The sequence below is a fragment of the Neovison vison genome, chromosome 12, assembly GCF_020171115.1.
Source record: "Neovison vison isolate M4711 chromosome 12, ASM_NN_V1, whole genome shotgun sequence".
Taxonomy (NCBI): Eukaryota; Metazoa; Chordata; class Mammalia; order Carnivora; family Mustelidae; genus Neogale; species Neogale vison.
Window position 1 is genome coordinate 14,464,314 of NC_058102.1, and position 27,540 is coordinate 14,491,853.

A 27,540-nucleotide genomic window follows, 5' to 3' on the forward strand; every position below is an offset into this window, starting at 1 on the left:
CCCAACAGTTGTCAAGAAATGCTGCTGCAGGGCCCAGAAGTCCCACCAGAGAAGCTGAGAAAGCGCTGCAGAGAGAGGAGGTGGACGGAGCAGGTGGGTGTCCAAAGCACCCACCCGAAGTTCAGTTCAACCGAGCTAGCTTGGCTTTTATTCATTTTATAAATCAGGCTTCTGCGAATGATTCTGTTTGAAGAGAAGGTGCCCCTGAAAAATAATTTTTACAAAATCGCCCGCCACAATCTGATGGCACTGAATGGGTTCTCTAATCACTCTGAAACCTCCAAGTAATGTTGTGAAGCTGTTCTGAGTATTTATTCTCTTTCTGTAATAAAAATTAAGACTGCCGTGTGATTTATACTTAATTTTTTTTTAATCTGGTGCAGAACATTTATCAGTGAACAACCTTCACTCAAGAGGAGAACTCAGAGGGGGGAGGTCAGGAGCCAACTATTTCCAAGGCCAACCCGGTCCTACAGGACCCTGTGGGCCCCACCGCCCTGGAGCTTTAAGTATCTACGGAAAGGCCAGGGGAGTGCGTTCCTCAGCATCACTATCAGGAAACGCTGGGGATCAGCACCCTGACAAGATGGCATCTGCGGTTTTAAAAACAAAAAACCAAACAAGCTCCAGAAGTAAGATTACAATCAATCACATGAATGGTGGCCGGCTGTCGGGTGGCCAACCCCTGCTGGGCCTTAGGGGAAATCTGTCACTCGGGCCACCTCGCCCTGGCAAGGTGGGGCTAGGTCCTGGAAGCGGGCCAATGGGATCAAAACGTGGTCTGAGTGGAGGGAACTGGCCTGGTGTCTGCCCGGGCCCCGGGATGAGTGAATTGATGGGGTCCCCAACAAAGGGAAGTGTTACTCTCTCGTCGTATTCTCCACCAATAATTCCTGGAGGGAGGAGAGAGCTGGGAGGGAAAGGCCTGGGGTGCCAGGGGCTGGGGCCGAGCGGCATGGGGTGGGGCAACGGTGGTGGGAACAACACGTGGCGACCTCTCTGAGCTTCTCTTCTTTGTCTGTACCTCTTCCTGTAGAGCTGCAGAAACACAAGAACGAGATGCGGTAAGTGATCTGGAGGCTTCTCCAAAGTCCCAATTTGCTTCCACTGCTCTCTCTATACTTTTCCTTTGCCCACACTCTGGGGCAGACAAAGGAACCGGTGCACACAGAGAACTTTGACCAGTTTCCGTCTGCACAAATAAGGCAGTAGCTGTGAAGACAAGGCCGAACAAAGTGTCCTCTAACTGCACCGCAACTGAACAACTGTGTGTCCCTGGAGAAACACTCACTCCCAAGGCAGGATCACTGAGGGACACATACTTCCAGACGGCAGTGTAGAGCGCTCAGACTCATATATAATTTTAGGTCAGGTTTTCTTGAGTGGAAAATTTAAATATCCGCTGAGAATATCATACCCCCAAAAGCTCAGGTCCTGGGGGGCGGGAGGACAGCACTGAAATACACTTTTTCACCTAAACCACGTTGCTAATGGAGCGCAACTTAAACTGCAACAAAAGGGACGCCAGCTTCAGAGGCGGGGCTGTGAGCGGACACAGCTGAGGACCCCTCTCTAGCCGCCCCCCCGTTTCTCGGGAGCCCTGCCCCCGTCTTGTACAGTAGGCGTCTGCATGTCAAACTACACTTACTCTTGTCCCAGCACATGTCTAATGAGCTGAACAGCTGGACCACTCCAGCACAGAAACTCAACATTTTTTGCAACAGAGGAAGAGAGAATATTTTATATTAAGTAAAGGTGAAAAACAATCATTGAGGTAATGTTTCTTTTCCTATGTAATTAAGAAAAAGACTGAGTCTACGGTAATAGTTAAGTAACGCTTTCAATTACTGAAAATTAGCAACAAACGTAATGAAAACATATTTCCTCACACAACGAAAGTGATAATATGCCTTTAGCATATTAACTCACTAGTTATTTCTGTGCTTCTATTAACATTAGCCTCGATAGTAATACCTACTTCTTTCCAATCTGCGTCTCGAGCTCTAACAGTCCCATCTACGAAAGAAAATAAAATAAAATAGAAATAAGGATTTAAAATGCTTCATTCATCCAGCACTAAACAGCACTTCTGCTTTGTCCTAAGGAAACTGAAGCTTACGCACGAAGCACGAAAAGGAACACAGATCATTTGTTTACCACACTCCGTAGGGCCTGTCCTCGCACGGGACTCAAACCACTCCGCTGGCTGAAGGCGACTGTCGCGGCTCCTGGGAAGTCCGTGCATGGACGCCCTGAGGAATACGGAGGCCCACGGAGGCCCCCGCTGTCCCTAGCTGCGCCCCCCACCCCCCGACCCCGGCCTCATCTGGGTGTGGCCGCTTCTTCTAACCCAAGTCTCTGTGACACTGTCTGGGTCACGAACTCCAGGTGTGCATCGCAGCCCATCATTACTGGAGGGAAAGCGGACTTCAAGTTTTCTTCCATATCTGAGTTTTCTTCTCCCAACTCCTAATAGTATGACCAGGACGACTCACATTATGCCCATAGAGAAATTTATTATGAAATCTGAACCCTCAGCTTATGGACCACAATCTGGAAGTAAGATAGAGACTGACTGTAATTTATATCTGAATTTGAAAATGTATGTAAAAGGGCTTTTTGCCCCTTTTTATCACAGCCTGTTTTTCAGTTGGTTCTTCTATATACTTTGGTCATTTAATCTTTTCTTTTTGACAGTAATTAATTTTTTTAAAATTTGAGATGATACTTGCTGTCTCCTGGCACAAAATGATATTTTGAACTCTAGATTCAGCAGCATGAATAATGTAGGGCCTCAGGAATCAAGGAGGAGGATAAAGAAAAACCAGGTCATTCACTTCTTATATTTTGAAGTTTTAAAGGAAAAAAAAAGTTTTTTATCAATCCAATTGACTCTACATAATATTCTCAGTACGAAAAAGAAGGAAGGAGGTCTACTCACTAGATTTTTACAGTTGCCAAGAGAGTATGTTATACATAGCACCATCATTCACACTCTCTTGATGGGAACCACAAATATTTTTTACATCACAATGCAGAATATACCTATATATACATATACTGAAATAGAAGTTTACAACTATTTTATAAAATGCATATGTTGTTTTTTTTTTTTTATTGCATTGATTTCATGACCCACCACAGGGTCACATCAGTTTAAAAAAAAAAACAAAACAAAACAAAACACTGACACACAGAAAAGAAATTCCATTATCAGGATTCCAGGCTAGTATCTGGAAATCTTGATACAACAGGCAAAGGGCTTTTACATTTGGGGTAACTTCTCCCCACCCCCGACTTCCACCATCATCACTGCTACAGTGATCACCAGGTCACCATAAATGAGACTATATGGAAATAAGGCCACACGGAAGCAAGCAAGGCTCTCTTAACTTGTGCACATGGCCACAACCATGGGAGCTTGGAAATGCACCAGACTAAGTCACAAATGGAGGATGTTCTAAAAAGAAAGAATAAACTTGAAATTTTTCTAATTTCCAAAATTTTCGAAATTCCTGAAATATTCTACTTCATCTACTAGTCTACTTGTGTTATGGAGAACACAAATTAGACTGGGAAGAGTTTTCAGGATACAGGCAAAAGTATATGAGGCTTAGAATCTCCTTCCATTAAGGCTATAGGTTATGATTATTTGCAACGCTCAAAAAAAAAAAAAGAGCCTACAACTAAAAACTTGGTGAGCTAAATAATTAAGACCTTAGTAAGAAAGAGATTAACATGTCATCGTAACAATCACCTCTAAAATCCCGCAGATACAAACATCTCCACAGCAACTGGTCATTTGAAGCAATAAGGAGGTCACGACAAACTGCAGACAAAGAAAGAACAGAACGAACATCTAGAAGTCGGAAGATCCGCAGCTTCAGCTCCAAAGGAAGGACTACCAACCCAAACACGTCTGGTAGGTTCAGTGCTGCAAAGAAAAAAGAGGTATCACTAAGTAAAGAACATCGAGCTTTCCCCACGTATTTAACAGTTACCAACTTATTCCTAAGGACAAATTAGAGGGTTGTCTCCACAACCCAAGTATGTGACACCTCCAATAAACTTTTAACCCCAGGTCAACCAGATGGCTACTACTAAGTCCCTTATTCCCTCAATGTTTTACTGAAAAGATGAATACTTTTTAATACAGACCAAATGAGTAACTTTGACAACTTCTAAATGTTAGCCAATGGCCTCCCTTGTTCCCAGCAATAGTCAATGCAACAAAGACTTCTCTACTCAACTACGAAAGACGGATGTTGGCTTTTGTAACTGGTTCCTAATGCTGCCACTTATTAGCTGTGTGCCTTGGGACAAGTTACTTAAACTATAATTCAACTTCCTAATCTGTAAGATGGGGGACTAGTACTGCCTACCTCCCCGAGGAGAATTCAGTGTCTGGATACACACAGAGTGGTCAGAACAAACACTCAAGTGTTAGGCAGCAATATTATCTGCGGTCTAGCAGGTTAGGCAAAAAAGGAAGTAAGATCAATTTCAGAGGCAAGTCAAGAAGGGAAAAGAACATCATCTTCCAAAGTCAAATGAAAATGGTTAAGTATTAGCACCTTGAAATAGATGTGATATTGTTCTCCACTAGCAAAGATAATCGAAATCCAATAAAGGGTTTTAAAATTCACATTTTTCTCTTCTATTACCACTATCTAAAGAAGAAAACTATGGTAACAGCAGCCTGGGCCCATACAACTGGAGACCTAAAATATCTCAATATACAGAGAATTAATGAAAGCCACATATGTATTTGTATACATCTAAGGTTATTTTCCAGCTAAAGTAGATTAGGATTCTCATTTTCTAGCCTCTAATTGCACTTCCCCACTGCACTGCCATCAGGCTTGGCCATTTTGATTGGTTTTGTGCAGTGAAATATGAGTGGAAGTGGTACATCACCTCCAAGCAAAAGCTTAAAGAACCAACACACGGCTGGGCCACTGGCCTTCTTTTCCCTCTGCTACAAGAGCATGTCCTTGAGAAGGACTACTCCTTCAGCCACAGCTAACCCCTACACAACACATACGTGAGTGAAAACAGTACATTGTTTGCTCTGAGTCACTGAGATTTTAAAGTGTTTTTTTACTACAACATAAATAAGAGCTCGCTAATATGAGAACTCTGAATGAATTACAAAACCTCACGAAAATAGTTTCATCACCTATACAATGAGACTAAAATCTCCTTCAAACTTGTTAGCATTAAAAAAGAATGCATGTGGGGGTCCCTGGGTGGCTCAGTGGGTTAAGTCACTGCCTTCAGCTCAGGTCATGATCTCAGGGTCCTAGGATCAAGCCCGGCATCGACCTCTCTGCTCAACAGGGAGCCTGCTTCCCCCTCTCTCTGCCTTCCTCTCTGCCTACTTGTGATCTCTCTCTGTCAAATAAGTAAATAAAATCTTGAAAAAAAAAGAATGCATGTGAAATATCCACAGTACCTAGCATAAAACCCCAATAAAACATGTTTAAAAAAACTTAAAACCCGGGTGCCTGGGTGGCTCAGTGGGTTAAGCCGCTGCCTTCGGCTCAGGTCATGATCTCAGGGTCCTGGGATCGAGTCCCGCATCGGGCTCTCTGCTCCGCAGGGAGCCTGCTTCCTCCTCTCTCTCTCTTTGCCTGCTTGTGATCTCTCTCTGTCAAATAAATAAAATAAAATCTTTAAAAAAAAAAAAAAAAAAACTTAAAACCCAATTTACAGATTCTCCATTATTATTTATTGAACACCTATTATGGACCAGACCCAGGGCCTATTCCCTACTTTCAAGATATATAAACCTCAGGTAGAAAGAACTCATGTCAACAATTATGATACAATGGAAGATACGCTACAACAGAGATGCACAAAATGCTGAGGAAATACAAAAAGGAAGTATATAACGTTAAGGAATTAACATTAATGCTTAGTTGTAGAAGAACAGAACTTCACTAAGAGGAGAAAAGAGGCAAAGTCTTGTATCAGAGTCATAAGCTTAGCATGTAAACTACTGTTCTTTCTAGCCGTCTGACCTGGGGTCATTTATCATCTCTCACCTTGTCGGGTAAAAGCCAGAAGAGGATACACGAGCTGGTCTTTGAAGAGACGAGAGAGCTTCTGAAGATCTTTGTATATCTTGGCTACACTTGCCCCTAAAATATATTTTTTAATGAAAAATCGAAACACAAAATCAAATGGCACAACCTGAAATGGCAAAACCTGAAATGGTATCCTCTACTTCTGCCAAATCAAAGTGGTATATTTTCACAAGTAATTCCTGCCTGGAGAGACACGAACCACAGTCTCTAGCAGATGAAGAAATGTATTGTTTGGCGCTCTGGAAACTAACTCTCAGATGTAAAGCTACAAATCTCACCATTTCGAACAGAGCTGCAGGCAATGTACAAGCTCACAGGTTACAATTCTAGTAGGACAAACTGTGGGATGAGAATTGTAGACGCAACATGATTTCCTGAGCGCCTGCCCCACTGTCCAGGCACTGGGAGAGCCCAGCGGGGGACCGCTCCTCAGCTCCCAGCAGAAGGAGAGCTGTCCCCGTCTCGTGACGACCAGGTGGTGGGAACCGTGTCAAGCATTCTTCAAGCTCTTTCACATCAGTAGTTCCCCCGAAGTAGGAGACAAATACCCTGACCCCCATTTTAAAAACAGGACAGATACTGAAAGACACCCAAGGCCTCACAGAAAGTCTTAACCACACCTAAGTCTGGCTCCAATGCATTTAGGTCACTCCACCGCCACTCCGCAGTGTGGGTCCAGACCACCAGGATGGCCATCACCTGGAAACTGTTCAGGAGCACAAGTGAATCTTGGGCCCTACCACAGACCCACATGTTCACACTGGAACCTGCATTTTCCTAAGATCCCTGGATGATTCACCTGTACATACACCGCAGCATGGGAAGCCCGGCCAGATGCCACCCACGCTCCCACTGCAGTTCCGGTGTAGCTCTACCGGGCTCCGACCCCCCTGATCCACACCTGTTTGCTCACCTACTTAAAGGCGACACCACCGGTGCACCTAAGAGTGGTTAAAATGTAAAGGTCTGTGCACAGGGCCAGGCGCATTACAGATCGTCAGTACACATGTGCTCCCCCCATCCTGGAACTAGGCACACTTCGCTATCTATAAGAAATAGAACGCTCTTCATCATTTGTTTGCTATCTTCGTTGCATGAACTACCATGGACTTGAACTTAAATGTCAAGATATTTTAAAAATCAGTTTGGTTCACGGCCTTTTTTTGAAGTGTGAAAACTGACTTTTTTAAACAAGCTTTTTCCTTCAGTTACTTACTATAAAAGTAATCAGGAACTTATTCATAAGTATAGATTAGGTACTGTACTATAAGTCACAGTAAAAAGTAATCAAAATGACTTGTCAGATGGGCAGTGTTAAATAACCCTACCCAACATAAAAGTACTATATTAAAAATATTTAGTTAATATAGTCCATAAACTTAGCATAATAGAACAGTATTAATTTTCTTCCTCCCCTTTTACTTCCTCTTTTTTTAAAAAAAGGTTTTATTTATTTATTTGGCAGAGAAAGACAGCCAGAGGGGGAATACAAGTAGGGGAAGTGAGAGAGGGAGAAGCAGGCTTCCGGCGGAGCAGGGAGCCCGATGCGGGCCTCAATCCCAGGACCCTGCGATCATGGCCTAGGCAGACCCCTAACAACTGAGCCATCCAGGCACCCCCTACTTCCTCTTTAACAGAAACCAGATGAGGAATATGAATCTGAGCTATATTCCTATAGAAGTTGTCTTTTGAAAATAGGCTTAGGAAGGGCACCTGGGTAGCTCAGTCAGTTAAACATCTGCCTTCAGCTCAGGTCATGATCCCAAGGTCCCGGGATCAAGTCCCATGTAGGGCTCCCTGCTCAGCAACGAGTCTGCTTCTCCCTCTGACTGTCCCCTCTTGTGCTCTCTCTCTTTCTCTCAAATAAGTAAAATCTCTCAAAAACAAATAGGCTCAGGAATCAAATCTATTCCAATCCTAAATTCCACCATTTATTAGCTCTGTGATCTTAAAGTAATTTAACCTTCTCTAGACCTATCTCCTAATCTGTAAAATGGTACCTCTACTACTGTGGAGTAGAGAGTATTTCTGCTCCCCATAGCAGGTCCTCCCTAGTGTCAAGATGACTAAAGTGTTGTGGCCAAGGAATTTCAAGTTTTTCTGGTCCCAGTGGTAAGACCATCTTTACAGATTTATCAGTCTAGGGGCAGTGTCCACAACAGGACCAAAACTGGTTCTTGGCAAACAAAACAAAACCCTAGCTATGCCATTGCTTTGTGACTATCCAAAGAGTCACAGTACACAAATGAAAATACTTGTATCTATGGTAGTAAAATTCCATGGAAAGAGAATGGGCGGGGGACAAATTCTGTACAAAGGCTCCTCAGGGGATTGGTAATGCAAAGAGGACTAAGAAAACACTGGTCTCTGGTCTAACATGAAAAAATGTCCATCATCGTTAGTCGTCAGGTAAATTCAAATCAAAACCACACTGAGATACCACCTTACACCAGTCAGAACGGCCAAAATTAAAAGACGGTAAACAATAAGTGTTGGAGAGGATGTGGAGAAAGGGGAACCCTCTTACACTGTTGGTGGGAATGCAAGTTGGTGCAGCCTCTTTGGGGAACAGTGTGGAGATTCCTTAAGAAATTAAAAATAGAGCCTTCCTATGACCCTGCAATTGCACTATATTTACCCCAAATGATGTAGTGAAAAGAAGGGCCATCTGTACCCCAATGTTCTTAGCAGCAATGGCCACAGTCGCCAAACTGTGGGAAAAGCCAAGATGCCCTTCAACGGACAAATGGATAAGGAAGATGTGGTCCATATACACTATGGAGTATTACTCAGCCATCAGAAAGGATGAATACCTAACTTTTGTATCAACATGGACGGGACTGGAGGAAATTATACTGAGTGAAATAAGTCAGGCAAAGATAGTCAATTATCATATGGTTTCACTTACTTGTGGAGCATAAGGAATAACATGGAAGACATTAGGAAAAGGAAAGGAAAAGTGAATTGGGGGAAATCAGAGGCAGAGATGAACCACGAGAGTCTGTGAACTCTGAGAAATAAAATGAGGGTTTTGGAGGGGAAGGGGGTGGAGGGATGGATGAGCCTGGTGGTGGGTACTGAGGGCACGTATTGCACGGAGCACTGGGTGTGGTACATAAACAATGAATCTTTGAACACTGAAAAAAATAAAATAAAATTAAGATGTGAGAAAAAGCAGTAACAACACTGGTCTGGCGTGACGATAAGTGTTCAGAGACCATTATAAATAAGCTTCCTGACGTCCCCTTTTCTCATCAGTTTTGGTCTGTGGGAGTTCATGGACCTCAGGGATAGAGTCTCCAGGGAACCAACAAGAGTAAGTATCTAGGCCTTCAAGCAAAGACCTAGATCTAGGGAGCCTTCCCTCAAAGACCCTGCTGTCAATGCCACCACCCCACGGCACCACTCCAAGCCACAGGAGGACTGTAAAACCCTCCCGAGTTTCCTACAAGGAAAAAATGGAATGATGTCTGTCGAGGCGCCCATTCAGCACAAAGCCAGCACTTAGAGATGTGAGCTCCCTTCTCCAGCCATCTCCTTTCCTTCAACTGCCTCCTGCTTCTCATACTTTGGATTTAATTGAAAAAATAAAAGGGAAAATTTGTCTCTGCATCTACTTATAATTTTATAAAATACAAGCAAAACCATGCCTAGAATGTAAACTTCTGGGGAAGCTCCAATCTGATCCAACAGCCACCCAGTCTAGGTTGGCTGAAGCTAACGATTCTGAATAGTTTTTTCTCCAACAATCATCAACAAGGAAGGTGCACTGTACGGTTTCCACAAAACAGATCCTCTCCATACTGGTTAAATACGATGCTTGAAAAATCCAAAGATTAGTTCAGAAATTAGGATGCGTCGGTATAGCACGGGATGAATTACATACTAGGGTCATTCCATAATGGCGGCACACACAAAATCCAGCACTCCTAGACCCTAAGAAAAGCAGGAAAGAAACAGATACTCCGCAACAGGTCTTAAATTTGCTTTAATCTCATTCAGGAATTTTCAGTCTCTCAGACATTACCTTTCAGTTCTTCTAAAGTGACCCTCTCAAAGCTTCATCCCCAAAATTCGATCATACTTTTCCTACCTGGTTCAGCTTCGCAAATAAATGATCCCGGCAGCAGCTGCAACCTTTTCACACTTCTGAGCTCACTGTTGATCTTTAGTGTGGCTGTAAATAAGCAAAAGAGACAAATAACTCGTCAGTTCACCAATGGCCTTCACGTCTTAGCACGGGCTTGCATTTCCCTGCCCCAGCAAACGAAGGACACGTACAGAAAACAAACTGCTCTACGCTTATTTCCTTCCCTCACAGCAAAGTGTAAACCTGCCACCACACCAAATTAATTATTCTACAACACCCGTAAAAACTGAAGTATGCGCCCTTTATATAAAACCCACTAGGTAGGGGCGCCTGTGTGACTTGGTTGGTTAAATGACTGCCTTTGGCTCAGGTCGTGGTCCCAGGGTCCTGGGATTGGGCCCCACATTAGGCTCCCAGCTCAGTGGGGAGCCTGCTTCTCCCTCTCCCTCGCTGCTCTACCTGCTTGTGTTCTCTCACTCTGTCAAATAAATAAAATCTTTAAAAAAAAAAATCCACTGCATATTAGTGGATTATTAGTAATTAAAAGGTTAAGTAATTGAAGGCTTATTAGTAATTGAAAGATATGCAACAAGGTTAACAGGAGACTGTTAAACATAATAAAATCGTTATTTCTAATAAAGTCACTAAAAATTCCACTTATTTTTTTATTTAACTGTTGGCAAGGAGTCTTCCCTTGTTTATTAAAAGAATCCTGTTAGTTTTCACAACATCATCTCTTTCTAGATGCAAAGAACCACTATTCTTGACACCACCAGAGGGTTCAGTTTTAACGTGTATACAAAGGCGCACTTTATCTCATTCCATGAAAGAGCCCGGGCTGTGCTTAGGCACATGTGCACCGAGCAGGAGGTCCTCGGTGAAGGAAAGACTTAAGGACACACTGCTCCTTTTCAGAGAATGAAGCCTGGAATGGCCGGTTGCCACGCCAAGTCTGCGAGCAGCCGATGTGCCGAGAACAGTAAAACAACGACATAAGAGAAACGAAGAAACCATCGCGAGACCTCGCAGCCATTCTCCGTTTGCTACGTAGCCCGACACCAGTGAACAGAAGCCATTATGCATGTTGTTAAAGTGCTTTTGTAAGAAACCACCTCACGGTCACGACCGGGCAGCTTCAGCCTTGCAAGTTACGACGTGATGGAGCAGAGCCCCCAGGAGAGGCAGAAAGGGTCGCCCCCGCGTGTGCAAGAACGCTCGGCTGGACGTCTCCTGGGCTCCCTGGGAGGAACGCCGAGGAGACACGGCGAGTCCCGCATCAGACAGCCACATCCTGACAAACGGGGACTGCCACCCAAGCCGTTAAAGCTGTTGACATCTGAGCCTTGAAAGGAGCATTTCAAAGAATCTAGTGATTAAAGGGAAGTAGCAGAAATCACATGACAGGGGACAACAAATGATCTTTCATTTCCAAGATCAAGACAGGGTAGGACGGTGGTTTTCAAAATCAATTTTTGCAGAACATTTTTCAAACAAAGTCCTACAAGGGACCTCGATAAACGCAACAGGCGACCGTGGTGCGGCTCGAGGTCTGAGTGCTCCCTCGGGCCCCACGAGGCCTCCCCCCAGCCTCAGCGGAACAGCGGCTGCTGAGACGTCGGGGCGAAGGCGCATCGAGGCAACTGTCTTTGCTACACAAAAGGCAGGCTGTCCTGAAGAATCAAAATGCCGTCATCCCAATCTCATCAAACTATCTTTTCTAGCTAAAGGGATAAATCTCAACAATCAAGAGAGCAGAAAAGAAAGATTCTAGTCACTCCACTGGCTCTCGGGAACGTGGGACTATGGGACGATTCCTCAGACCACTGTAGACGTACGGACTTGGGGGGGGCATCGGAGTTCAAATGCAATACAACAACGGAACGGACTACCATCCTTGGGGAACTGCCCACAGGAAAGAGAAGCAGAAAAAGCAACTACTCAGTGACGTTCCTGTGGCTCGGGTTGGGGAGCAAACACACACACACACACACACACACTCGGGTCGGGGAGCAAACACACACACACATGCACACACACAGGCCGTGCTCAGCCGCGTGTCTACGCAGTACTATTCAGAGACACCAAACGGGATAAAAAGCGACCCCGCTCAATCTCACCCCTTCCCATCGCTCACTTCCTGACCTTGGTCAAAAAAATAAACATAAAAAAGTCCCCCGCAGCACAAAGAGCTCTTACATAAGAGATCCTCTCATGCCGATGATCACAACACCCCTGCAGCAAGAACACCACGAGGTGAGGGCAGCCGACAGGCGCGGCTGCCCGGGCCCAGAAGCCAGCCGCCACAACGGCGACCCACGTCGTCCAGCACCTTGCCGACCTGTGTGATCAGCGGCCTGGGACTAAGCGGAGCCGGGAAAGCCTCGACTAGACCGTGAGCGCCAATCACCGAAGCAGCTAGACATCTGGAGAAGAACAGGTCAGCTCTGGTAAAGTGACAGCGGTGAGCGGGCCAGCCAGTTACCGTTTATGACAAGCAGGGCTCCCAGAGGCACACCCGTGAGAGCAGCGCAGCCGCCCTCGCACAAAGGGTGCGTGTACCGCAGCTTATACACGCCGCCCGACTTCCACTGCTCCGGCATGGCCAGGGCTTTAGCCTCGGTCCCCTGGGGAGTGAAAGCAAAGAGAAACGAGTAAGGAAGAAAAGCATTACTCTCGAAAGATTAAAAATCCGGGGCACCTGAGTGGCTCAGTGGGTTAAGGCCTCTGCCTTCGGCTCAGGTCATGATCTCGGGGTCCTGGGATCGAGCCCCACATCAGGCTCCCTGCTTGGCAGGGAGTCTGCTTCCCCCCACCCACCACCTGCCTCTCTGCCTACTTGTGATCTCTCTCTGTCAAATAAATAAAAAATAAAATATTAAAAAAAGAAAAAGACCAAAAATCCAAGAGGCCCCTAACTTGTCTGGAAATACGCACTCCATACAGACCCCTTAATCAAATTTGCCAAATCATGACTATCATCATTAATAAAATTTTGACAGAAAAAGTTACAATATATTATCCTCCATCAAAACGTTCGTTCGAGTAGATATAATAACATCAGAGACAGGGACTGGTTTCTCTCGTCAAAGACTCACTTTTTTGCCCAGCAAAGCCATCTCATTCAAGACCCATAGCTCAATTACCATTTTGTTTGTGAGGCCTTTTATTTAAAAAAAAAAAATCATTTGTCATTCTCTTTTATCCCAACCTTCTATTCATATTTCTATCGTTACACACTTCTATCATAATACATCATAATTTTCTTTTTGTTTCTCTCCCCAAGTTACGGACTCCTTGCAGACAAGCACTTATCCCAGGATCTTTACATCCTAACTCCTGGCCTCAGGCATGGCATGCTGCAGGGACACAACAGTCACTGGACTGCTCTCGTCTCTGTCACTCATAACATGGATGCAGGGTCTCAGGTTTCACCCTAGACTTATTAATTCCAAATCTGCAGGGGCACTTGGGTGGCTCAGTCGGTTAAGCATCTGCCTTCAGCTTAGGTCATGATCCCCAGGTCCTGGGATTGAGCCTCACATCGGGCTCCTGGCTCAGTGGAGAGCCTGCTTCTCCCTCTCTCTGCTCATGCTATCTCTCTCAAATAAAATTTAAAAACAAAGTAAATAAATCAAAATCTGCATCAGTAAGATCCCCAAGTATTCTTAGGCACACCAAGGCTGGAGAAGCTCTAACTGTTCTCCTCTGTGACTCTCTGGCATCCCACATACTTAGACATCTCTCCTAGGATGTCACCAGCACAGTATGATAGACTATAAACTATCTCTCTCCCCCACTCCTGGACTGGGAGCAACCTGACAGTGGGGACAAAGCACTGCACCTGTCACAGGCACATACTTACCAAATGGAGAATGAAGGAAGGAAGGAAGCAAGCAAGCAATGTCCCTCTTCCTAACTGAATCTTATTAAATGACTGGCGATTCAGAGCCATTAACATAAAAACCCAGCGAATCAACCATCTAGACATACCCATCCCACATTCTTGGCCATAGTTTATTACATATCACCAGACATAATCTTCTGTCTTTAATACAGAAATCTAGAAAACCACAATATCCTAGTGATGTTTATCAATACGCCCCACTCCCAATGGGAAACTGAAGCCCTAACAGGTTTGATTTCTGCCTGTCGTCTTACCTGAGGTATGTAACCTGACTCCAACATGAGCAGATGCACCGATACTATCAAGGCATCGTTGGCATTAGAACAGTCCGCTGACTGATGCAGGATCTCTAACGAATGTGGCACCTGCCCTTCCACCGACTCGCTGCAGAGCATGGGTTCCGAGGGAAAGACACCTGTGCCCTCTTCCATATCCACAACCTCTTGAACCGACCCAGCTTCGAAAGTCTGACCAGGCCCCGACTGAAAAAGAAAACAAAAAGCATGAATTCATTAAGCAGGCTTTTATTTCTGCAGTTTACTCTGTACCCTAAAGGGAACTCAGATTTGTGCTCAAAGCCACAGCACTTTCGTTTCAAAAAAGGGACACGTTTTAAGCGAGCTCTCCTAAATAAAAGAGCGGCCATCTACTCCCCCAGCCTGAACCGCTCACCTCCGCGAGTTCCGGTCAGTATGCCCCAAACCTGGACACCATCCCAGCCTTCTCGCTCCACTGTCCTCAACTCCATGTGCTCGGTCTTCCAAGTTCCACTGAATCTACCTCCCGACTAACCCCGAACTCTGCCCCTACCGCTCCCCAATGCTACTTCAGACCCATTTACCGCCCGGCTCCGACAACGGCTGTATCCGTTGTATCCAAGTATCCGAGTATCCGCGACTCCACTCTCTACTAAGACATTTCACCCACAGCTGCCAGAGTTTCTGATGATTAACAATCCAACTGTGTCCCATGTCCAAGCTTAAAACTTCCCAGCACTCCCCCAATGCAGGCAGCAGCATTTCCCTAAATTGTGCCTTGGAACGTAACCCTAGATGTCCGCAGGAAATAAGAGTTCCACGATCAATGAAGTTTGGAAAATGCTACTGGAAGCTACAGCCACCAACCCTCACCCTCCACATTCACACAATCCACTGTGGCATTACAGAGCGCTGACAATTCCAGTAATAACATGTATAACACTTAGCCAAGAAACACCACCCTTCTTCCCCAATGCTCTGTAACACCTACTCACAATCACAGGAAAGAAGTGTTTCGTAGACAACACGCTGAGAAACACAGGCCTGGAAAATGAAGTCCAAACTGCTAAACCTCCTTAGCATACAAGGCCCTTCATCACTTCATCGGGTCCCGGACTCTGTCAAGCCGACTCCCTGCCAGGCCCTCCCTCCCCACACCGGCGCTCCCCTCCCGTACCAAACAGGCAGCAGCGACTGCCACCCTGCCCGGCAGAGGCCTTAACTACTGCACCCAATGGCACTGCACAGCACCCTCCTGATTACACATCTACATCCCACCGGGACCGCAAGCTCAGAGAGGAACAGACTCCGCGTCAGCTACTTTTGTAATCCCAGCACCGTGCCTGGCGCTTAGTAGGTGCTCGACAAACGCTTGCTGAGCCAGTGTTAAGGACAGTATCTTACAATCTCCTACTGATTGCTTTGTTTTCAGGGTCTTCTCATTCGCACCATACAAAAATTCTATAAACCAGGCAAGTCAGATGATGTTGCCCTTTTATACGTGTTTTAATTGTGATTCAGATTAAATAACATAATTAAGGTTACCAGCTAATAAAAACCTGAACTGAACCAAAATCTCCAGACTCGCAGTTCAGGCTTTCAGACACAATATGCTGCTTCGGGAAGACTGTGACCTGTATTAATTTTGATCAGGTTTGTTTCCTACACATGTGCTCAACTCTTGATGCAAAACACATGGTTCTTCTCTTTAAGTTCTTATTTCCATGAAAGAAGGGACAGAGGAAATTAAAAATTATGTAGGACAAATGAAAGGGTAGAAATATATAAAGGAGCAAGAGGCTGGTCTTCCAAAATCCCTGAGGACCTAGCCCTTACTAACTTCTGGGAAAGATCCAAATTCATTTGTTAAAACCTAGAGGCCAGTGCCAATTTGCACTACCTAAAAAGGAGGTGCCATCACATTTCTGAATAGAACTACTTATTAAAACCATTTAACACCTAAAATATGAAGTAAGCTCTTCACTTCTTACTGATCTACCCAACTTTTAGCTATTTACTACTGACTAACAGTAAGTAATACAATACATGTGAACAAAATATTAAAAGTTACCCTAAACTTATAACGCCGTGGAGAAAGATATCAGAATCCCCGGTGAGCTTATGCAACCTTCCTCCCACTCCATGAGAACCACTGACATTCTGCGTCATTCTGATACGACTGTGAATACTTATCACACTCTTCATGCATTGCAGAAATGGGAAAAAATGTTCAGCACCACCTCTCTATTTGTCATGATCATTTGTCATGTCATTTACAAATGACAGGAACAAGTAATTAAAACTCAGTTTAGGGCTAACATTAGGGTCTGATACCAGGTTATCCCCATTTTCCATCAAAGATTCAACAGGTACTAGAATTCCCAAATATATGAAATAAGAAAATTAATTCACACTTAATTACAAGAGTAAAATCTTCCCATTGCTTCCTGTTGTACCCGGCTGTTTCCCTTACTAGGACTTCTACAGTGAGCGAGATCACGCTGCTGCAAGCACTTACACATACGTACAGGAGATTTCAAGCTCACCTTCCACCTAAGACTCTAGAGTCACCCTGTACAAGTCTTAGAATATGAAACAACATGCTTTTAGAACTGAAATTAACCTGATGCAATATTAATTTGTCAAAATTTTCCAAAAGGAAACTAGTAAAGTAAGTGTCAGACACACTATGAAACGTTCTTGCTGGGCATTTTACAAGTACACAAGTAAAAGGAATGGACCCTTCTACCAGAATCTCTGAGTTTATCAACAAAGAAGATTCAAAAACATAATTTAAATATGTGGCTAAATAATCTATTAGTTACTCCCTAAATAACCTCCATGAAACATAAACAAAGAGATAATAATTTCTAAAAAATCATAAAAATACTTTGAGCTTTACAAAGCCTTTTTTAAACTGCTTAATCTCTTGCAATACTATTATTAAAAAATTTCTGGGGCACCTGAGGCTGGTAAGCATCCGACTCTTGATCTCGGCTCAGGCCATGACCTCAGGGTCGTGAGAGCGAGCCCTGAGTCAACCTCCTCACTAGGTGTGGTGCCTGCTCAAGATTCTCTCTCCCTCTGCCCTTCCCCCCATCCCTCTGCTCAAGTGCACTCTCTCAAAAACTAACAAACAAAAAAACCTTGACATAGATGATTTTCATATTTTACCGATCTTTTAAAAAGCATTTCTTAGTATCTGTCTATACATGACAAGCACAATGCATACTTAACACTCACAAATGTTTAAGGCCTGGGGTGGGGGGGAACTAAGCTGAAGTAACATGTATACACACAAAAAACTGTGAACATGATGGCATATAAGTAGTATTAAAAAATTAAGTGATAGGGTGCCTGGGTGGCTCAGTTGGTTGGACGACTGCTTTCGGCTCAGGTCATGATCCTGGAGTCCTGGGATCGAGTCCCGCATCAGGCTCCCAGCTCCATGGGGAGTCTGCTTCTTCCTCTGACCTTCTCCTTGCTCATGCTCTCTCTCACTCTCTCTCTCTCAAGTAAATAAATAAAATCTTTAAAAAAAAAAAAATTAAGTGATATATGTGATCATTTGTGCCATACAAGAAATCAAAAGACAGGATAATAAGTAATGAGGTGTTTACAAGGCAGTAAAGATAATCAATACTAAGAAATTAAAGACGATCATGGACTGTGGCTGGCGGGGCCTTGGAAGACGGGCACAGACAGGAGAGGGAGGGAAGGTGGTGCATTCCAGGCTCGGGAAACAGCAAGAGCAAAGGCATGAAGCAGCAGGTACGGTGTGTGTGCGCGTGCACACGGGATCGTGTGAATGTGCCAGCTGGTAGAGGAGACATGATAAGGAGTCTGGTCTGACTGGAGATGATAGCTTACTGGCGGGCAGAACAGAAAGCAGCCCTGAAAAGCCTTAAAAACTAGGTATAGGAAGAGAGACAATATTTTCCCTCTCTGTAATATGACAAGAGTTAAACTAGAGATAGTTGGGTCTTTTTCAGCTCAAAAATTATAAGCACAGGTGTATTAATGACACAGAGTTACTAGAGAACAAGGGAACAACATAATCAAAAACGTGCAGGAAAAAGATGAACCCAGAAAGTAGACTGTAGGACAGACACTGGAAGCCTGGAATGGAAAGAAGAACGGACAGGGCTTGTCAAAGGAGTCAAAAGATCATTGCAGGGTCTCAAGCTCAGGAAGACAGCAATGCCACCAACAGAAAGGGCAGCTGGTTTGGAAAGAAGACAACATTCCTATTTGCAAATTCATGTCAGCACAGAGTGTGAGATACACTCAGAATCCAGGTGTAAGCGTCCTGCAAGTACTCTGGAAGTAAGCGGACTCTGTACAGCCTTAGTGAGCGGAGCAGACTAGAGAAGGTCCGCTCGGAACCGCAAGCCTGGATGCAACAACAGGAGCCAAGGGACAATTTGGCTGGAGGAGTAAATGTCTGAACAAAACAAATACATAAAATCTGGGTTCTTCAGAATCCCAGTCAAGTACTGGTCCAGGCATTCAGCGTTTAAGATTTTCTACCAGAATATAATCTATGGTCTACTAATCATAATTATTCTAATGGACACAGAATTCAACTGAGGTGTTCAGTGTGCTTTCTCAACTACCCCATTTCTCATCTTGGTATTACTACCTACCGTGCTGTCATCACTCCAGAGGCCAGTCTCGGCTGCCTGTCCTTGGACTGAAGCACTGGGCTGTTCATCCTGTGCGCTGGACTGATAGGAGCTGGCGGCCAAAGAGGGTTGGTCATTATTCTGCAGTGAGGAATGCTCTGAATCTGTGGATGAAGGTAAGTTAGGTGCTGGAATGGCATCTTCAAGAACCAAACATATCAAGTCCCCAGAAACAATCCCATATGAAGCCAAGGTCTCTTCATCTCCAGTGAGGGCATCCTTGTTGTTCAATGTGATTGCAAACCGGGTATCGGAACTGCCAAGAAAGATGGATAAGGATAGTAAGAGCTACCTACCATGACCTGCTACCATTACCCTCAATAATACACTTAGAACATATATAAGGTACACAGTATGATCTTGGAAGAATGAAGTAATGAAATCAAAACAAAAATAAAAAGGAAGCCAAAGTTCTGTAAAAACTATCCGAATTACTTGTTCTTATCACCAAATGCCTAGGTTACAGATTTCTAATGGCTACAATTCCAGCCCAGGGAGCAGGATATAGTAATTCTCTATCATTAACCCATGTTCCCACCAATTCTAAGGTACACACTTCATATCTTTTGTAATTCTGGTATCTCTGAAACAGGGATGTTTCTTAAAATTGACGACACATCAAAGGGTAATTGCCGGCAACTTTTCCTCTAGTGTTACATAAAACAGTATGCATCTTAAGATCGATAAGATCTTAAGATTCAGTCAATGAAATATAGTCTTTTTAAAATACAAACTACGTCACATCATTGCTCTGCTGCAAATCCTCCAATGGCTTCTATTCGAACTCGGAACAGAATCTCTAACATGGCCTCCGACACCCACCATTTGAACCCTACCCCCTTCTCCCACCTCATCTACCTCATCCCCTCAATCGCTGTTCTCCATCAATGCAAGCTTTCTATCCCTTCCTCAAAACAGATCAACCTCACTGCAGCCTCTGGGCCTCTGCATTTGCTCTTCCAGATCTTCCGGGGACTGACTCTCATCATCTGGGTCTCAATTCCCGTGCCACCTCTTCCGAGATGCCTTCTGCCTAGCCTCCATCACTCTATTCCACTGCCATGTTTTATTTTTATTACTACATCACTATTTGAAAATTCCATATTTATCATCTCTTCTCCACTCCCACTACAATTTAAGTTTCATAAGGTCAGTCATCTTGTCTATTTCAAAACTATTTCTCTCCAGCACTTGGCAAACAAAAGTATTTGTGGAATAAATGCAACCAACAAACATGAGTTGGGAAGGTGATGAAAGTGAAATCAGGGCTCCCCAGTCATTGTCTCAACAGAACAGTCAGCTTATGTCTGTTCCAAAATACTAGACCCATGTCCTAGATGAATATTCACAATCACAAGAAGATGAGTATGTAGAGGACCGAGTATAAATTCTCCCCTACAACTGTTAAATACATGATCACCTTTCTTACTGATGACCAGTTACGTATGAGATCTTTTTTTTTTTTTAAGATTTTATTTATTTATTTGACTGACAGAGATCACAAGTAGGCAGAGAAGCAGGCGGGGGCGGGGGGAGAAGCAGGCTACCCGCTAAGCAGAGAGCCCAATGCGGGGCTCAATCCAGGACCCTGGGATCATGACCTGAGCTGAAGGCAGAGGCTTAACCCACTGAGCCACCCAGGTACCCCATGTATAATACCTTTTATAATGAAAATAGCACAAATACAAAAACCCACCGCTAAACAAGGTAAGAGCTCAAATCAGCCCGAAGCAACGAACTCTCCCTTCCATATCATAGCTCCTCTGATCTGAGAGAATAACCATCATTTCATCACATAGTGGTGAAGAGTAACTAACAAACCAGTGCACATTTTATAAGGCGTTTACACTCAACAATGCTGACTTAACATTAACTTTTTGAGAGGTCAACCAAGGATGAAGTCTACTGGAAATCATGAATAAACAGGATTCTTGCAATGCTGCATTTTCGAAAATGCTCAAAGTAATTCATTTGTTTTCTTTCACATGTTAAGACATTTTTTCTTACCAATTACAGTGTCTTTGTTGGAGAAACTGCCAAAGTTTTGCTTATTAGGAAATAAGTTGCTATGCTTCTGATATCAAGGGTTTTCAAACCCTTTGAAAAACGTTGAAAATCTGCCAGATGCCCCAAAAAACACCATCCCAACAGATAAAGAGAAAAATGCCTCAAATGTACTATGTGTTTATGGATCATCTGTCAGAGCAAAAGGTTTGTTTTTTTAACAGTACCTAACAAAATATTCATTCAAACATCTATCTGTAGAAAAGCTAAAGGATTATATGATGAATAAAAGTGTTGGCCTACTGTCCCCATTTAGAAAAAGGGAAGAACTACTTCTAAAGTAACATACAAGGTCGCCTGGGTGGCTCAGTCATTAGGCGTCTGCCTTCAGCTCAGGTCATGATCCCAGGGTCCTAGGATGGAGTCCCACATTGGGCTCCCTGCTAGGTGGACAGCCTGCTTCCCCTACTCCCACTCCCCCTGCTTGTATTCCCTCTCTTGCTGTCTCTCTCTGTCAAATAAATAAATACAATCTTTAAATAAATAAAGTAACATACAGCTTTTCCACAGAGGCATTAAAACTGGTTTCCTGAAACTAAAAAAAAAATTTTTTAATTCATCAGAAAATGCCATTTTAGGGGCACCTGGGTGGCTCAGTGGGTTAAGCCTCTGACTTCAGCTCAGGTCATGATTTCAGGGTCCTGAGATCGACCCCCCCACAACAGCATTGGGCTCTCTGCTCAGCGGGCAGCCTGCTTTCCCCCCCTCCCCCCGCCACAGCCTCTCTGCCTATTTGTGATCTCTGTCAAATACATAAATAAATTCTTTAAATTAAAAAAAAATAAGAAAATGCCATTCTAGAAATACCAGGCCTTTTAAAAATATTTTATGTCAATCCCAGATGCATTTGCTCAGCGAAGACACTTTAAAAATAACATTTTAGGGACGCCTGGGTGGCTCAGTTGGTTAAGCAGCTGCCTTCGGCTCAGGTCATGATCCCAGCGTCCTGGGATCGAGTCCCACATCGGGCTCCTTGCTCGGCGGAGGGCCTGCTTCTCCCTCTGCCTGCCTCTCTGTCTGCCTGTGCTCGCTCTCTCTCTCTGACAAAATAAAATCTTTAAAAAAAAAAAATAATAATAACATTTTAAATTTTAAAACGGCCCTTTTTTATGAAGTGTAGGTACTTTCAGAAGAATGAATTTACTTTCAGAAGCTGAAGCTTACATTCCTTCCAGTTAACCAGCCTCAACTATAAAAACAAACTCAGGGGCACCTGGGTGGCTCAGTGAGTTAAAGCCTCTGCCTTCAGGGGCGCCTGGGTGGCTCAGTGGGTTAAGCCGCTGCCTTCAGCTCAGGTCATGATCTCGGGGTCCTGGGATCGAGTCCCGCATCGGGCTCCCTGCTTGGCGGGGAGCCTGCTTCCTCCTCTCTCTCTCTCTCTCTGCCTGCCTCTCTGCCTACTTGTGATCTCTGTCTGTCAAATAAATGAATAAAATATTAAAAAAAAAAAAAAAAAGCCTCTGCCTTCAGCTCAGGTCATGATCTCAGGGTCATGGGATTGGGCTCTCTGCTCAGTGGGGAGTCTGCTTCCCCCTACCCCTGTCTCTGCCTACTTGTGATCTATGTCTGTCAAATAAATAAATAAAATCTTAAAAAAAAACAAAAAAACCTCAAAGAAGAAACTGACCTGGGCTCTTGTAAAGTCCTTTCAAGACTGCCCCTAATTTAAAAAATAATATCAATAAAATATATATACAGATATACGAAAAAAATCTTTTTTAAAAAGTTGCTTTTGAAGATTTATGGTGGGGTAATGGCATCAGCATACAAAACGCTTAGGTTTAACATAAAAAATAATAAGAGGCACTTAATGTCACTTAAGACAGCGCTTAACAGTTATGTCAGTATCTCATTTTTAATTTGGAGATAAAGAGGCTTACTTTTAATATCGTGCCTTTACCTGAAAAATGAAAGGTGAGAAGTTCATAATATGACCTCATTTTACTCTATTCCCTAAAAATAAAGTCAAAGTATATAAAAGTCTCATAAAAACGGTCCACTTAATTAACAGAAAGATTTTCTTTTGACGAATTCACCCAAAAAGCCCCAGAGACCGCCTTTTTCTGTTCTCAGTACCCTCAAATTCCAAATTCGCTACCTCAGTATGTGAAGAGGTCCGCCCTCCGTCTGTCCCTCTACCCCCAGATTACTGTCCCCAGAAAATACTCTCTGTGGAAACAGAGCAGGCTCGTTTGCAGTCCCATAAATTAATAGCGGAATCTGGTCCGTCGTTTGTCAACCTCACTGCCCCCAAACTGTAAGCCCTCCAGGGTCATCCCGTGGCCAACGTTTATCTTAGTCTTAGCAAAAAAGCAACAGCTCGCCAGGAAAATAAAAGGATCTGACCCACGCCGACATCCCCTACTGTGTAAAACTCTGCGGCGGGGAAGTCAATGTGCTCCCCGCGGGCCGGGACCCCGCACACTCAGCGCAGCCTCCACATCACGGCGTCCCCTGCCGCGGCCCGCTCACAGGTGGCCTCGGATGGAGGGCCGGTTTCTAACTTCTTGAACTTTCCTGACTTTTTCCCTGGGACACTGCGATAGTTGGTGATGGTGAACCTGAATCCCACAGAGCCTGGAAAGGTCTGCCCCCAGCCGAACCCCTGCGCTGCGCCCCGCCCCGCCCCGTCCCGTCCCGCCCCGTCCCCGGTTTCCTCCGAGGCGGAAACGGAAGCGATGGCTCACCCTGCAAGGGAAGGGGGTCCCCCGAACGCCGGGCCATGTCCTCCGCGACCCGGGAGGCCGCGAGCTGCAGCCCCAGCGCCCGCGCCGCGCCCCACCTGCGCGCGTCGCAGTCCCCGGCACGCCCGACCCGCGACGCCCCGCGGGGGCCCGACCTCACGTGACCGCCCGCGGCGGGCGCGCGCTCCCGCGCACTGCTCCCGGGCCCGCGGCGCGCGGCCGCCGCGGCCGCCTACCTGAAGCCCCAAGTGGGGAACAGGGCCTGGCTCAGGTGCGCGCGCAGCTGGCCCAGCGTCGGCTCCGCGTCTGGCATCTCGAGCGGCCACGTCCGCTTCTGTAGCCGCACCCGCAGCTTCATGGTGGCAGCGGGAGGGCCCGGGGGCCCGGACCCGGAGGCGGCGACGGTGACGACCGCGCGGCGACGGGCCCCGAGCGGCGACTACGGGAGCCGCGGGGGTTATTGAGGACTTCCGAGCGGCGACAAGGACCTACCACGGCCCCTGCCGGCCGGTCTCTGGAACATGAGCGCCCCGCCCCTCTCTTGAGGGCGCCCCCTAGAGCCCACCCCTCGGGCGGGCAGCTGCCGGACCAGGCCGCTGGGCAGCTTGTGATCGATGACTCGGCGCGCAACGGCTCCGCCTGGGAGTAAGAGGCGCACAGTGCGCAGGTGCGGAGACTGCCGCCGGCTGCGGGGTGTAGCGGCTCTGGCGGGCTTGGGGGTTCTTCTGCGGCGGCTGTGCCGAGTCCTTCCAGGCGTGCTGGGAGAAAGTTAACGCCGAGAGAGGGGCTGCAGAATATGGGACTCGCCACTCCGCAAGCCCCGTTGCCTGGTTCTTTACTCATTTCCTCCGCGGCGCTCAGCTGCAGCCGCAGGCATCTGCTCTGGAAGCCTTAGTTGAACCCAGGCTCCCCTAGTTTCCTCTTGTTACAGCAAAGTATGAAACAGCTTGTAGTCCCTGATCTATGTCGCAGAGTATAGTAGTAATCTGTTACACAGCAATCACCCCAAAGTTTGGCAGCTTGAAACAACAAAGGTGAAGTGTCCCCCAGGTTCCGGGCGGCAGGGATTGGGGCATGGCGTTGCTGGGTGGTTCTGTCTTGGTCTCTCCTGAGATTCCAGTCAAGATGTAGGCCAAGGCTGCAGCAGGCCGGACAACCTGCTTGCTGGATAGCTCACTCACCTGAGTGCTGGCGGGAGGCCTGTTTCTCACAGCACGGACCTCCCTACAGGGTGAGTTGAGTGTCCCCATGACTTGGCATCTGGCTTCTCTCACAAGAGAAGTGGTCCCCAAGAGAGCAAGCAGAAGCTACAGTGTCTTTTCTGATCAAGCCTCAGAAGTTACATACCATCACTACCGTCATTCCAGACAACCCTTCAGTGTGGAAGGATCAGCCCAAAGGAAGGAAATAGGGAGCGCTGGGAGCCACCCGGGAGGCCGGCTACCATGGAGAGTCTGACAATGATGATAACGATTATAACTTAGACGAGAGAGAGGGAATCGTCCAATTTCATCCTTGTCTGAGAGCCACTGTCCAAATCATTATGAAAAAGCCCAATGGAGTTTCCTCCCAGCAGGTGGCAGTACTGGTCCACTTGCCGATCTTCGTTGGGTAAATAAACATGTATTAAACACCTGCTTTGTGCTAGATATTTTTCCAGGTGCTGGGGACGCAAAGAATGAGAGAATTCACAGTTGAGTGAATCAACTCTTGTAGTAGAGCATAGTTTTTTGTTGTTGTTGTTTATGACAGAGGTAAGAGCAATCCTGGGGACTGGTGTACACAGAGAAGAGTGGTTGTGCCAGTAGGATTCTTTAGTGGCAAGCAATCTGGGATTGAGGAAGGGTGGCAGGACCACAGTGGCTCAGTGTGGCCAGAGGGAAGGACAGAGTGGGTACATCTGAGATAAAGAAGAGACTTGAGCTGGGCAAAGGATTTGAGACAATATTCTAGAATGCATGGGAAGGCAAGGGAGAGTTTTAAGCAGGGAATTCTTTTTTTTTTTTTTTTTTTAATTTATTTGACAGACAGTGATCACAAGTAGGCAGAGAGGCTGGCGGGGGGGTGGGGGAGCAGGCTCCCTGCTGAGCAGAGAACTCTATTAACCAACTCTATTCCCAAGCAGGGAATTCTTTATCAGGTTTCCTAGTACTGAGCAATAGAGACTAACTCTGGCTAAGAAGAATTAGAACATGTTAAAAAGGATACTGGATAGCTCAGGGAATTCTGGGAAGGACTAAAGAAGTGGTTCCAGGCTAATTCAAGGAATGAAACTCAGAACCACGCTGAAGAACTGGCCTGATGAGGACACGATCCGGCCTGACTGGGATTGCTGCTGCCGCCCCACCCCGCCCTGGAGGAAACGGCTGTCACCCTGACAGGAGCCACTGCGGAATGGCTACCACCTTCAAAGGCCGCACTGCTTTGTAGCCTCCCCCACCAACAAGATGCCGAGCTTCTGAAAGAGCCTTTTTCTTCACCTTGCTCACTTCTAAATCAAAGGCTCATAGGAAGGCATCAGCCAGGCGTTCCATGCCTGAGTCCTGGCAGCAAAGGAGACTGAGATTGTGGGGTCTGCACTCCTTCCTTGGGAAGGCAAATGTCCCCAGATGTGGAAAGGTCATTCAAAAGATGGTAGGAAGCCACAAGTCTGACAGGTATACACCACAAGGGACATAGGTCAGATCTGAACTTTGAATCTATCACCTGTTGAGTGTAGCGGGTATGTTAGATCAGGGTTCCTCAGCCTTGGCACTGTTGACAGGGGGTGCTTCTTGAGTCTTGGTTGTGGAGGACTGTCCTAGGCCTTGCAGGCTATTTAGCAGCCTCTAAATCTACTTTGCCACATACTCCCTAGAGGGTGAAATTGCCTTGAAAAGCACTGGATTAGGGACCAGCTTAGTTTGGCGGCTCTTTTGGTAACTGAGAGAAGAAAGGAATTAGTGGAATAGCATTAGGAGTGAAAATGCTGGGTGGGCAGAGATGACGTTACAGAAGCAGAAATAACAGGAATTGGAAAATGGCTCTATTTGGAGGTCTTATTAGTTAGAATGTAGCTTCAGCTGCCTTAAGAAATATGAAATAATAGTGACCAAGACAAGATACATTTATTTCTCTCTGAGATACCACACTTGGTATGTCAGTGCAAGGCTAATAATGATGGCCATCTTTAGAGACCACGTACCGCAGTCTAACTCTCTGTACGATATAAACCTGGATAAGTGAATACCTATAAAAATGAAAAGAGTGGGGTGCCTGGGTGGTTCAGTGGGTTAAAGCCTCTGCCTTCGGCTTGGGTCATGATGCCAGGGTCCTGGGATCAAGCCCCACATTGGGCTCTCTGCTCAGCGGGGAGTCTGCTTCCCAACCCCTCCTGCCTGCCTCTCTGCCTACTTGTGATATCTGTCTAAGAAATGAATAAAATCTTTAAAAAAAATACTTTTTTTAAAAAATGAAAAGAATAACAATGTATTAGACAGCTGTGTTGTAAAGATTAAGTGAGATAATACCTTTCTTGTTTTTTTGTTCTAAACCACTAAATTTGTGATAATTTGTTAAAGCAATAAATTTCTAATAGATTAGAAAACTAATCTAACTGGGAACCTTGTCTCAATCCTTTGCCCATTAGGTATAACCATCAGCATGGAAGAAGTCATCCAAACACAGGGGTTTAGAAGGGTCCTGGAAGAGAACCAGAACATCCACAAGGCACCACCAAGATTTAAGGTACTCTGGAGGATAATCCTCCTAAACTTCAAAGATACATG

General features: G+C 45.4%; 1 protein-coding gene across 2 annotated transcripts; it reads right to left on the reverse strand.

Moving 5' to 3' along the window:
• Positions 1-351: 351 nt before the first annotated feature.
• FBXO7 (F-box protein 7) lies at positions 352-24,264 on the reverse strand. Of its 2 annotated transcripts, none has more exons than XM_044226660.1 (9): positions 24,010-24,264; positions 18,987-19,281; positions 14,338-14,565; positions 12,662-12,803; positions 10,183-10,266; positions 6,048-6,143; positions 3,758-3,934; positions 1,979-2,016; positions 352-1,038 (listed from the first exon to the last, which is right to left on the reverse strand). In XM_044226660.1, exons 1-9 carry the CDS (start codon positions 24,129-24,131, stop codon positions 649-651), a joined length of 1,572 nt encoding a protein of 523 aa, XP_044082595.1. In that variant the 5' UTR covers positions 24,132-24,264; the 3' UTR covers positions 352-648. The 2 variants fall into 2 exon arrangements, with proteins under 2 accessions (XP_044082595.1, XP_044082597.1); XM_044226662.1 differs by lacking the exon at positions 24,010-24,264 and adding an exon at positions 23,777-23,829 and having other exon boundaries at positions 18,987-19,129.
• Between the last annotated feature and the right edge of the window lie 3,276 nt (positions 24,265-27,540).

Coding starts and splice junctions, on each gene's coding strand:
- FBXO7 (XM_044226660.1), bottom strand. CDS start 24,131: ATGAAGCTGCGGGTGCGGCTACAGAAGCGGACGTGGCCGCTCGAGATG. Junction 19,282..24,009: donor TTCCCCACTTGGGGCTTCAG/GTAGGCGGCCGC, acceptor CTTTCTTGGCAG/TTCCGATACCCGGTTTGCAA. Junction 3,935..6,047: donor TCTGGCTTTTACCCGACAAG/GTGAGAGATGAT, acceptor TTTTCTTTGCAG/CACTGAACCTACCAGACGTG.